Source organism: Buceros rhinoceros, unplaced genomic scaffold (genome assembly GCF_000710305.1).
Source record: "Buceros rhinoceros silvestris isolate BGI_N320 unplaced genomic scaffold, ASM71030v1 scaffold17185, whole genome shotgun sequence".
Lineage (NCBI taxonomy): Eukaryota > Metazoa > Chordata > Aves > Bucerotiformes > Bucerotidae > Buceros > Buceros rhinoceros.
This window is the reverse complement of record NW_010414788.1, coordinates 2,037-15,371: the sequence shown is the minus strand read 5'-3', so window position 1 is coordinate 15,371 and position 13,335 is coordinate 2,037. Positions and strand designations below refer to the sequence as shown.

At 40.6% G+C, this 13,335-nt stretch overlaps 1 protein-coding gene across 1 annotated transcript; it reads left to right on the top strand.

The window, feature by feature from the left end:
* Window positions 1-4,785: 4,785 nt before the first annotated feature.
* Window positions 4,786-12,478, top strand: LOC104494397 (kidney mitochondrial carrier protein 1). The gene is made up of 9 exons (XM_010137216.1): window positions 4,786-4,857; window positions 6,272-6,419; window positions 6,950-7,044; window positions 7,308-7,393; window positions 8,609-8,704; window positions 9,830-9,954; window positions 10,462-10,597; window positions 11,585-11,665; window positions 12,437-12,478. The coding sequence occupies exons 1-9, from the start codon at window positions 4,794-4,796 to the stop codon at window positions 12,476-12,478; spliced, it is 873 nt and encodes a 290-aa protein (XP_010135518.1). The 5' UTR covers window positions 4,786-4,793.
* The last annotated feature ends 857 nt before the right edge of the window (window positions 12,479-13,335 follow it).

Genomic DNA, 13,335 nt, shown 5'->3' with positions numbered 1-13,335 from the left:
GGCGGAGGGGCTTGCGGGAACCTGTTGAGCCTCGCCGGCGCCTCCGCCGCCTCGCCGGCCTGGTGCAGGCGTTTCGCTGCGAGCTTCGCGGAGTGCTGTCCCTCCAGGAGCGCGGGGCTTTGCTGAGCTTTGTTCGTCACCCTCCGGAGCCCTCCGCCCCGAGCAGGAGCATACCGCTGCCTTCTCTGGGTCGTTTTCCCCTCCTGATGCTCCGCACGTCGAGGCGAAGCCGGAGAGAGGTGTGCTGCGTTTTGGCGCTGGCAGGGAGTTGGTCGGTGCAGTCGTCGTTGCCTCCGTTTGTCCCCTTAAAGGTGTTGCCGTGTCCTCGCTCTAGCTGTTTAAATAGGCTGTCAGGGCTGCTCTGGGAGGGACTGCTGAAGGGCATCCCTTCAGGGGTGTCTTTCACTGGCTTCTGTACTCCTAAGACAGCTGGTATTTTGCAAGAACTTGCCACGAAGGTTGCTGGCTTTGGCCTTATTTCTCTTATTTCTTTCTGATGTTGCTTTGCTGCTTGAATAGAAAGTCTGAGCTGTGTGTCTGCTGTGTAATCCATGCAGTTGGAAGTGTTGGACAACTGTGTAGTACATGCATGCTTATGACAGGTAATAACTTTTTAGGACTACGGACTTATTTAGCATAAGCCCCTAACATTCAAGGGACAAATCCGTTTTTAATAGCTAAATGTAAGTTGTAGTATACTGTGTCCCTAGTGTGTAAGTAATATTGTTAACTAATAAAGAATTTAGTATGTGACTAGTTTTAAATCCTGTTCTCTAACAGGGGAATATCTAAGTATTTCCATCATTTACCAGCAGTCCTGGCTAACAAGGGAGATACCGGTTGACTGGAGGTTAGCCAATGTGTCACCCATCTACAAGAAGGGCCAGAAGAAGGACCCAGGGAACTACAGGCCTGTCAGTCTGACCTCGGTGTCAGGGAAAGTCATGGAGCTGATCATCTTGAATGCCATCAGACGGCATTTACAGGAGAGCCAGGTAATCAGGCCTGGTCAGCATGGGTTTGTGAAGGGCAGATCCTGTTTGACCAACTTGATCTCCTTCTATGAGAAGGTGACCTGCTTAGTGGATGAGGGAAGAGCTGTGGATGTTGTTTACCTGGACTTTAGTAAGGCCTTTGACGCTGTTTCTCGCAGCATTCTTCTGCAGAAACTGGTTGCCTGTAGCTTGGATGTGTGTACTCTTTGCTGGTTAAAAACTGGCTGGATGGCCGGGCCCAGAGAGTGCTGGTGAATGGAGTTAAATCCAGTTGGTGGCTGGTCACAAGCAGTGTTCCCGAGCACTCAGTATTGGGGCCTGTTCTCTTTAACATCTTTTATCAACGATCTGGATGAGGGGATTGAGTACACCCTCAGTAAGTTTGCAGATGACACCAAGTTGGGTGGGAGTGGAATCTGCTTGAAGGTTGGGAGGCTCTACAGAGAGATCTGGACAGACTGAATTGATGGATTGAGGCCAGTAGTATGAAGTTCAGTAAGGCCAAGTGCTGGGTCCTGCACTTGGGTCACAACAACCCCCTGCAACGCTATAGGCTTGGGGAGGAGTGGCTGGAAAATTGGCCAGCAGAAAAGGACCTGGGGGTACTGGTTGACAGCCAACTGAACATGAGCCAGCAATGTGCCCAGGTGGCCAAGAAGGCCAACAGCATCCTGGCTGGTATCAGCAATAGCGTGGCCAGCAGGAGCAGCGAAGTTATTGTCCTCCTGTACTCAGCACTGCTGAGGCCACATCTTGAATCCTGTGTCCAGTTTTGGGCTCCTCACTTCAAGAAGGACGTTGAGGTGCTTGAGCGTGTCCAGAAAAGGGCAACAAAACTGGTGAAGGGTCTAGAGACCTAGTCTTGTAAGGAGCGTCTGAGGGAACTGGGGTTGTTTAGTCTGGAGAAGAGCAGGTTGAGGGGAAACTTTATTGCTCTCTACAACTACCTGAAAGGAGGCTGTAGTGAGGTGGGGTTGGACTTTTGTCCCATGTGACAAGTGACAGGACAAGAGGAAATGGCCTCAAGTTGTGCCAGGGGAGGTTGGATATTAGGAAAAAATTCTTCCCAGGAAGGGTTGTAAAGCACTGGAAGAGTCTGCCTAGGCAGGTGGTGGAGTCCCCATCCCTGGAAGTGTTTAAAAGATGTGTAGATGTGGTGCTGAGGGACTTGATTTAGGGACCCTGATAGTGGAGGGTGTATGGTTGGGCTCGATCTTAAAGGTCTCTTCCAACCAGATGGTTCTGTGATTTGTTTTAGTCATGCAGTCTTTTATGGAACCTGGGCTTTTGCATCTATTTCAGTCACGCTGGCAATTAAATACAGTTAACAACTTCTGACTTTGACCAAGACCACTTGGATGAATCGTTGTATTAATCTAACCCAGTGTCCTTTAGGGGTAGTATCACCTCTGTCATCTTACTGAGGTTCAGGGAGCAATAACGTACGGTTGATAAGGATGATTCCTTTCTAGTAAAACTAGAGACCCCAATTTATTCCTTTTATGAGGTCTGGATTAATTTTTAAGTAGTTTGCCAATCAAATTACCAATGGATTTCTTCTAAGGAGATGTTTACTATTTTTATCAGTGTAGGAAAGAACTTCTGAGAAAACTGAAACAAGAATTCAGGGAATGAGACTGCTGACATGAAAGGGCAGAGTGCTTGCTGGTGTGCTTTTTGGATTTTTTTTTTTAGATAAACTCTACTGCTCTGCTTTCTTTTATTCTTGTAAATATGGAAAGCTAAAAGGAGGGATGCAAGGTGGAAATAAGTAGAAAGTCTCAGAAGGTTAACTTGGTCTAAATAGCAGAAAAGGAGACTAATAAGCTTTTCTGAGGTGCAAACCTTGGTGAGGCCTTCACCTTGGAGTATGTCAAAGGAATAATGTGCTATACAATTTCTGCATTAGAATAGCCTATACATATATCAAAACTTCAGCTAATACTAGTAAATATCGGCGTAAATTGAAAACTTTATTTGGCTGTGCTTGCATACTTCTACATGGTGTCAAGGCCCCAGAATTACATAGAAAAACTGAGTAATCTTCGTTGCCTTGGCAGAGAAACACAAACTGAACAGAAATACAGATGTATTTTAGTTTTAGCAGTGTTACGGCATTTTTGATAGATGAAAAATTTTTTTAATGTGAGCGGGATAAAAGTTAATTGTATTTTCAATTTTGACAAGTTTCTGAAAAGCAAAGATCAAAAGTGTGTGGCTGATAGTAGGGAAACTGAGCTTGGCTTTGTCTCTAGTTGGTCTGCCATTAAACATAGCAGGACAGGAATATGAGGAACTTGGGGCTGGAAGTGGCCTTCCTGTGTCTGGCACAGTGCCAGAGTCGAGTGGCTCTGCTGCTTTCACATTGAAAAGTTGGCATAGTCTATGCATGTGGCTCTTGATCTCTGCTTGTCACTCTTTTTGGCAATACAGTGGGTGTCCTTACTTGCCTTCTCCTGGTGGGTTTTTTTTATACATCAGTGGTGTCCTCTGCAGTGGCCTAAGGAGTGAGCTGGATTTCTGTAGGCTTGGTTCTTGAGTATTTGAAATTGTGTGCTTTGAGATCTATGCGGTTTTTTATTGTATTGTCAGAAGACTGAAGACCCAGGTAACTGCTCGTGAAGTAAAGATGACAAAAGGAAACTAGGGCTGCAGTAACTGCTTAGGCATGCTCAGTGTCTGCAACTTCTGTTAACTTCATTTGGACACGGGATTATCTGCGTTTCTAGAGGGAGTGACCAAAGCAGGTTTGTCTTTATAAAAGGCAGTGCTAAGTAACTGGTGGAAAGCAGTAATAGAAATGGGTACTGCTGCTATTGTGGTGTTTTTCAGCCAGGCAGTACAGCTGAATAAACAAAGCAACACGGACTGGAAGTGACAAGGGAAGTAGTTTCAAGTACGATCATTCCACAAAATTAATTGGCAGAAAGGTAACTGTAGAATCCAATGTGTAGGAGGATATTACAGAAAATGAGGAATGGAAAGTATTTATGTCAAGAGGAAGTGGAAAAGTAAGATGCAGAGAGACCTGTTTGCTTTTGGGAAGGGCAGTCTTGTGTGGGCCAGACTACTGTGCTTTTGTAGTTCTTATTTTTTTTTTCCTAAGGTAATTGGATTACTTTAGCATTTTGCAAAGCATATCCCATAGTTAATTATGATTTGTCAAACTTGATAAATATGATTTTGTCAAACTTGCTCAGTTGACTTCTGAGTTAGAGCAATTTTTTGCTGTAAAAGGCCTTAACGCATCTGATTATATACACTATTTTCATATAATGTTCACAGGAATGAATATTGTGAATGCTGGTAGCAAAGATAGGCCTTAATGGAGGCAAAATGTTGTATGTGCCTCTCCTTTCTGTCCAAGTGTACCAGCTCATGTTAGTGTTGATACCAGGAAAGAAAGTGGGACACAAGTTTGATAATGACTATCTTAAGGTTCCATTTGATTGCAGGATGTAGTCAAACTAATTCAGCTCAGCAAAAATCATTGGAGGCTATTCACTGCAGTGCTCCTTAAGATTGTGTTTGGGAGAAGAACTACTTTAACTTTGTGTGGTGAGGATAGTGGTGGCCCAAATACATACCAGAGGTGCTGATTTGAACTCAGATGCCTTTGTGGAGTTTTACTGACTCTCTTCAGATTGTCAAAGATATTACATGTTTTTACCCTTATATTTGGAAGGTCCATCTTAAATGAATAATGCACAAAGTTTTATTAAATTATATATATTTATATAAGATGTGCTTATAGAAGCATTAAATCGTTGTCTTATTTCACAGAAAGAAAAATCAATAATGTCAGCACTAAACTGGAAGCCCTTTATTTATGGAGGCTTAGCATCAATCACTGCGGAATGTGGTAAGTTTTCCTCAGATAGCACAGACCAACTTGTTCTAAAAGAGATTATCAGAGGCACAGAGGTATATACTGCTCTACAGCATAGTTTTTTTTCCTTTAATGCTGACTGAAGGGTTGCTGAGAACTTTGTTACAATGTCAGAACGCTTCTGTCTATAAACTCATGTCCTGTGAGCCTTGTTTTTTATACAAACGTTAGCTTTGGATTCTGTTATTTGGTGTTTGTTTAGTTCCTAGACAGTGGTCGTAAGTATACACAGCTCTTGTTTTGCTAGAGTAGGCAAGTTAACCTCTTAATTGTAGGTTTTTTCTCTTAGCTCTTCTGAGTAGCTATGTTGCAGCTTAAATTCCTTTTTTTTGAACGTGAGTGGCTGATTAGATTTGAACACTTAAATTCACTTAGTGTGCAACATCGAGTGATTGCTATAGTGAGGCAGTGCACCTGATGTCTTAGTGCCTACTCCAAAGACAATCCTAAAATACCAATATCCTTTTAAAGTCTTACCTGAAATGCATGTAAATGAAAATAAAGGAAATCTGTGTTTTCATAGTAGCGGAATGAAATATGACAGTGGTGGGCTTGCTTGAGAAGTCTGTCTCATAAAGCAGATGTAATATAAAAATTACACTTAAACCTACTATTTTATTTTCCTTTTCTACCTTCTTTTATGAATCCTGTTTAAACTTGAGCTTAAAACCTTTCTTATTTCACTTGAGTAAATGTGTCCAATGATGCCAAAAGCTTCTTGAGGAAGACAAGCAATCCATGAAGGCCTTGTTTGTCTGGTAAACCTTGTTAGATCAAATGTAGTGAATCCTGACTCCTATTAGTGTTTAGGTGAGCACTGAATGTTGAGGTGGTCCCTTTCCTAAAGATAAGATCTGGAGGAATATGCTTTCTAAACCCTTTCATTAAGAATGGATGGAGAGTATCAACTCGACATAGTAGGTAGGCTACAGGAAAGCAGTAACAGAAATGGGTACTGCTGCTATTGCTTTTTTGGATCTAGACTAGAATTTGTACAGCTTGTCCTGTGGAATTTATTTTTTTTGCCTTCAATGGAATTCTCTTCAAAGATGTTGGTAGAATACACATGGAAACTCTGTACTTCATTGTGATTGCAGAGTCCTATTCACCGTGGCTGTTTATAGCCGATGCCACATTGCCTGAAAACACAGTGAATGCAAAACCTAACATAGGAGGTAGATAGGGCTTCTGACAAGCAGACGAGAAGCAGCAAGGTGATGTAAAATGTAACACTTGTTTAAAAGAAAGTCTTTGTAAGTCTTTTTTCCTCCGGCAGTATTTTATATATTTTAGCATATAATAAAGGCTGCTGTTTCTTGTATCATGTTCTCTGTTGCCTTTGGTTAGGTAAATACTTGATTAATTTTCTCTCTGGTTTTTCTTCAAGGTACTTTCCCCATTGATCTGACCAAAACACGTCTGCAGGTTCAAGGTCAAGTTAATGATGCCAAATATAAAGAGATCCGCTACCGTGGAATGTTGCATGCACTGGTTAAAATATGCAGAGAAGAAGGATTGAAAGCTTTATACTCTGGGTAACATTAACTGACTTTCAGTAATGGTTTATGAACAATATAATTATTGATAATTATAAGCCCGTAGTGTGTGAATTCCTGGGTTTCAGATTTACAGGGTATTTCGCTAGCCTCAATTAATGTGGAAATTGGAAGCCCAAGCTTAGATTTCTTCAATCTTTGCACTGTGCAATAGCATCTCATTTAAAAACACAAATTATGTGGAAAAAATTAAAATAGCTAAGCATGAAGTTATTCTATACAGCTGCTATGGCTGTTCCATCAGAAAAAAAATTGAATTGAACTGGGTGTGTAAACAAACAGGCAAACTTCTCTTTAAAATGTGCAAGACGTGGGGGAAAGATGTAATCTGCATATTAAGTTTTGAAACCCAGAGCACCTCAAAACCTTGTTTTATCTGTAGTGAATTGAAATTGTTGATTTAAATGAACAAAGCTTTCTTGTGTTCAGTCTTTCCTACTCTAAAAAGTATTTGATAATCAGTCTCCTGCAATTTTGAGCATAAATATTATCTCTGCCTGTTTTTACAGGATTGCACCTGCAATGCTACGACAGGCTTCGTATGGAACTATAAAAATAGGCACTTACCAGAGTTTAAAAAGAATGTTTGTTGAGCGTCCAGAAGGTGAGTGAGTTCTTTTCGATTTAATTGAAGCTGGTTGTTTCCATTTGCTATCTTACTGTAACAGTTTGAACAAGTTTACCAAGAAGACATTCCTTGCACCAATTACAACAACGTGAATCAGCAAGGAAAACTCGTCAGAGCAGTTTTTAAGGCTTCTGTAATTGGTACTCTCTCTGGTTAAAGGAGGGGTGGCATCCTGCCCTTAGGCATTATCTTAAGCTTTGTAAATCTGCAGCTAAACTTTTTTTTTGTTTATGGTATAGACGAAACCCTGATGGTAAATGTTCTATGTGGTGTTCTTTCTGGAGTAATCTCATCATCTATTGCCAACCCTACAGATGTCTTAAAGGTAATTATGCGTCCTTATTTTTTGTCCTCTCCAGGAGGAAATGCAGAGTCTCATGATGACTATAGGATTTGTTGTGTTGTAACACTATCTTCATCTCTTAACTTTTAAAAACCAGTAACATTCTGAATTCTTGGAGCCTGCTTCGGATCTGTACTAATTATCTGGAAGTATGCACCACGAAACTGATAGGTGGGGAGGTGGTTGGACCTACATAACTTTTTCTGGAAGTGGGGAGAGAATAATTTAAGGTGTCTCTTAACTTTCATGCTGTAGTTTGTATGGAAGACACGGTGCATGTTTCACCTATACTTCTTGGTTACACTGTTATACGAGGATGTTTCTTGAGATCAAAATAGGTGAATATCTACTCAGAGGCAAGGGTTTCAGTGAGTGCTATTGGTACTGTAGGATTCTTTAATCCTGTACAGAGGCTTTGCAGTGCAGTGTCCCATGGAACTAGTGTTACAGCAACAGTCATTTAAAGTGAACTGGTGAAATGTTGACCTCTTTCAGAATTCGTTAGCTTAACGACAGACAATGTCCTCTTTTCCAGTTACTTAAAAGGGTTGATGGAATTTAAGTTACAGCACTGTAGCAAGTGACTTAAATGGTAGTTTTCTTCTTAAACTACTAAAAAACTTATTCCTTCATAGACAGAGCTGATGCGGTTGTGTAGAGGCATTTCAAACATAAGCTTCTATTTCAAGGGTGACTTCAATTAGTTATTGCCCCAAATTACAGCCATGTACCAACTTGCTTGTCACCAAACTTGTATTTGGCAGTTCCCATGGCAGGTTCTCAAGGACATTCTTGGAAATCCACGGTGTTGAAGGCCATGGTTCTCACTAGCTGAAACCTTAATCTTTTTAACATTTCCTTTTGACATGTTCCTGTGAGAAGACTGTAAAGGACATCCTGCAGAACCCATCTGTCAGTCTAATCTAGATGGAGTAGTGTACAAGTACCAAAATAGAAGTAACCTAATGCAGTTAAGAACTGCACCACGTACTTGTTCAAAATTAGCGGCTGCGTTTGGATAGTTAAGGCACTTCAGAAGATTGCATCATGGTTATGATAAATTCGGCTATTAAGTTGTATTCAAAGTTGAATTACTACTTAAGATTGTAACTTAAAATTAATAAAACTGTATTAAACTCACTGGCTGTATGATTGAAAAGTGTTCATTTTCTAATTCTGTCTTCAAATGAATCTCAGATCAGAATGCAAGCCCAAGGCAGTCTGATTCAAGGGGGAATGATGGGCAACTTCATACAGATCTACCAAAATGAAGGCACTAAAGGATTATGGAAGGCAAGTTTTTTGAGCTATATCCTACAATTGAAGAACACTTTCTTGCTCTACTCATTTTCACGTACTTCTACAGAATTCTTTGAAAAGAAAAATGGTGAAGTCAGTAGCTAATATGTACGTGCTTTGTCATGACTGCACTGCTTGTGTCTTGTGGGGGTTACGGCCAGTCTTGTGTTCAAGGACTGGCCAGTTTTAATAAAGGGGAGGCAAATGGAAGCTTAAATTAGGGTGACTGGCTCTAGCACTAGTTCAGCAACCCTTTGCGAGACACCTCTTAGTCTGTATGCTTTGCTCTTTCCAAAAAACACTTGCTAAACATTTGGAAACAAAGGTACTAATGAACATTCTCTCTAGCTCAGGTATTCTTGTACTCAGTCTTGGAATTTGCCTCTTACACCAGTTACAGTCAGTGTTTAACAACTGAAGACCAAGAATGGACAATTGTTCTGAAACAGCTGGAAAATAGTAGTTTTCTTCAGTTAGTGTGCTTTTTCTCTGCCAAGTTTCTTGATCTCCACTTTTCTGCACTGGAACAGGCTGGCCAGGGGGGGGGGGGAGTGCCCATCCCTCGGAGGGCGGATATTAACAAAAATTTCTTTACAGACTCCACTTTTCTGCACTGGAACAAGCTGCCCAGGGAGGTGGTGAAGTCCCCATCCCTGGAAGTGTTTAAAAGCCGTGTGGATGTGGTGCTGAGGGACATGGTTTAGGGACCCTGGCAGTGCAGGGAGTACGGTTAGACTTGATGATCTTAAAGGTCTCTTCTAACCAGATGATTTGATGATTCCTTACTTTAATTTTTCAGTTAGCAGAGAACGGAGCCAGTATCACCTGGTGGTTGAGGACTTAGCTGACTGTTTATGTAAGAATTTAGATGTTAAGCAGAAATGGAGTAGCATCAAAGAACTGAAATTGCTATTCAGTGTGGAAAAGTGATTCATCTATTAATTTGAATTCACATTTTCTGGAGCACATACATCTAAAACTTGTACTAATTAGCCGTATTTGAATTCACGATGTTCTTAACGCATTGATGGTGAGTTGCTTTGTATTATAAAAGCCAGGCTTTTCAGATGGTGCACAAAAGTTAATTTTAAATTTAAACTGTAAACTTTCTTTTGACAGGGAGTATCACTGACAGCACAGAGAGCTGCTATTGTTGTTGGAGTGGAACTGCCAGTGTATGACCTTATCAAGAAGCACATAATTATGTCTGGATTTATGGGAGATACAGTATATACTCACTTCCTGTAAGTTTGTATAACTAGCTGTTTGCATCACTTGTCATTGGTTAGTTCTTGTAGGGAATGAATCTTTTGGTTTTTCTATCATCTATCTGGATGCAAATACACTTTTGATGTGTTTATAATTTTTAATGCCTCTCCAGTGGTAGCACATAGCATGGAAGCCAATTTTGTTAGGAATTGGATTTATCTTAATTTTGGATATGGAATTTTGTTTTGTGGATGGTCTGAATCATTCAGCTTTGCCAACTGAGGTTAGAGGCAAGTTCCGAACAAGTATTTGCTGTTCTTAGAGGCACAAACATCTGTTCAAGTACACAGAAACTGTATATAAGGAATGTGTATGAAATCTTCAAAATTATGCTTTGTAGTAAATCAAGAGTAACTTTTTGTATCTATTAGCTCACATAATTTTTAACTAAAAGCATTATTGTTACATGTTTTCTGGGGAGGGAAAATTCTTGAGCATCTTTAAATGATAGGCCAAATTTCATTAAATCTTTCTTTTGTTAGTTCAAGTTTTACTTGTGGGTTAGCTGGAGCCCTTGCGTCCAACCCAATTGATGTTGTGAGAACACGTATGATGAATCAGAGAAGCCTACAAGGAGGACATTCAAACTACAAGGGTACTTTGGATTGTTTGTTGCAAGTAAGTAGTTCATATATCCAATAAATAGAAACTGGTACCATCAAGCAGTGATTTTAGTGTAGCACTTGAAATTGTTTTCAGTTTCCCTAGAAATTAGTATTTCCCTAGTAATTTAAATGGGTTTTTTGCCCTTATGCTCAAAACAGCTGCAACTGCCAGTAACGCACTTGCTGTGAAAATGATATGCTGTCTTGACAGAAGGGCAGGAAGAAAGTTAGTGTGTGCGGCAGGTACTTACTTCCTTTTGGCACTTGGATGTGTAGACTGAGTCTCAGCAGCGCTGTCTCTTAGTTACCTTTATATGATGTTAGGATATTGACAGGAAATGGTAATTTCATAGGCCAGTTCTTAAAGAACAGTTTCTTCTGGGGCAGATGGTTTTCTCTGCTTACCGCGTAATGAAAAGCCTAGGACAGCCAAAGGCAATGTCAAAATCTGAGTCTGATTATTTTGGTTCGGTTTCTTGAATCCCTAATCTGGGAATGAGGGTGATCTTTCCCATGGAGAAGAGTGGATAGAAACTGTTGGTGTCCAGACTGTTAACTGTCCAGTCCAGTTGGTGTAACAGTCCAAGTTGTGTTCAGTGCAATATTGTGAAGTACATAAAGCAAACTGGAAAAATTCTAGCAGGGTGCCTAACATGAGCTGCAGGTTTACATGCAGCTGTCTGCAAGGTGTTTTAGGGAAAAACAAAACAAAACCAACCAACTAAACAAAATACAGTCTCAGAATGCAATTAGGATGTATTGGGGTTGGGTACTAAACAACACTGACTGCCAGGTAATTCTGCAGGCATTACTCTTGGCCTTATCCAGTGAAATGTTTCCTTGCCCTGTCATACAGTATGTTTAAATCAAGGTTACAGCACTAAGCAATCCCTTTCAGTGGTATAAAATCCTGCTAGCTGAGATGCTGCTGGCATTTTTCTACTATAAAGAACTACATAAGTGTGTTCTTGTTCTGTGTTTTCTTTTTTTTTTTCCCCAGACATGGAAGAATGAAGGATTTTTTGCTTTGTATAAAGGATTTTGGCCTAACTGGTTAAGACTTGGTCCTTGGAATATCATTGTATCCTTTTCAAAGGTGTGCAAAACTACACTAGCCATACAACATCAAGTATTGACAGGCAGTTTCATGGAGTGCTTGGTGTGGAGAATGTTGTGTCAGTACAAATATGTACTCTCTTTTTATGAATGGAAAATGCTGTAGTCGACCATTTTCTTAGTCAACTGCTGCTGGTCAGATTGAATTTGTGATTCACATAGAGTCAATATTAGGATGTGATCTAGCAAAACATTTTTCTGTTCCTCCAATTTTACCATTCATTTCCATAGTTTGGAGCCTAGATTTAAATAAAATTGACCAGATGAGTCAGGGATGGGGGCTGTTTCCAGGATGGGGGAAACTGTTAGCAGTTAGTCATGAAATCTTTCTGCATTTATCTTAATCTCGCACAGCTTGATTTGCGTTTCAAGATCCAGCTGACTGGAGCCCTGGGAAGTGGGTTGGTAGTAAAGTTTTTCTGACCAGAAGCAAACCTACTTTAGCTTATCACAGTTAAGTGAGTAAAGGCCTTTGTAGTACTTTCCTGCCTCTGCAGTCCTGAGGAACAGGGCTGGCGAGCAGGTGGCATCATCAGCCTTAAAGCTTTTGATGTACAGTAGTGCCCTGAAGCAATGCATAACATAATACATAACAAAAATGGTCAGCCAGCACCATTACGTAGGAACTAAGAGAAGGGCAAAGCTTCTTACAGACGCTCCTCCTGTCTGTTAGTAGTGAAGTGACTGTTTTGCACTGTGTGAACAAGAAAGTGTTTCCCTTAATCAGCTGTTTCAGTTCTTTCTGACGTATGAACAGCTAAAGAAATTGGACTTCTGACATGCTGGACTGTATGTATTCTGTTAAAGTACTGACTGAGTTTAGAGCGACTTGTAAATTATCCTGAGTATCTGCTCGTTACTGTCTGAGATGGTGGCCAGTAGGAAGAGATCATTAGAAGACTGTTGTGAATGAGAACAACCTGGAAGTAACTTCAAGGCTACCTGGCTCCTGTAACAGTGGCTTGCTTGTGTCATTCAGTGGATGATCTGCGCTCTTTTCTAGACTGAACCAAACATGATGGAGTACCTCTGTCAACTGTTGAAGAGTCCTTGAATGTGAAGATGTGTAAAGCAAATGTCATGCTGTTGAGACTCAGATGTACAGTGTTTATAGGTGTAAGAGACAAAGAACAGCCTTTCTCTAAAGGCTATAGGTAGCCCCAAGGAGCTGGGCTTTCCCTGCTTTCAGAAGTGTAAAGAATTTGCCTGTAATAGTTTGTGGTTTCTAATCAACTGGCAGTGTCACAAGAAATCTTTTCAGGGTTTCAGTTCAGCAAAATACATGCTGCAAAACAAAATCTGCTTCTGGTTTCAGAGCTTTCTGCTCTTGACAGTCCTTGGATGTCTGCATAATTTACTGGGAGTTATCCAGCTTCATTTGAATGTGTGGTTGCTGCAGTTGGCAGTTTTGCACAGCTTGAGCGAAGACTTTTTTTTCTCCAATGTATCATTCTTGGTTTTCAGCTTAAATGATTCTACCACATTCATATGTAAATTGCAAGTAGGAATGAAGTTCAAACAAGTCCATGCTCATCTGCATATCTTGCAGAGAAACTTTCCATGATTCTTCCATTGCTGGGAAGAAGTACGGGTAATGGTTACAGGCTGGTGGCTGTTATATGCAAGATGCAAATT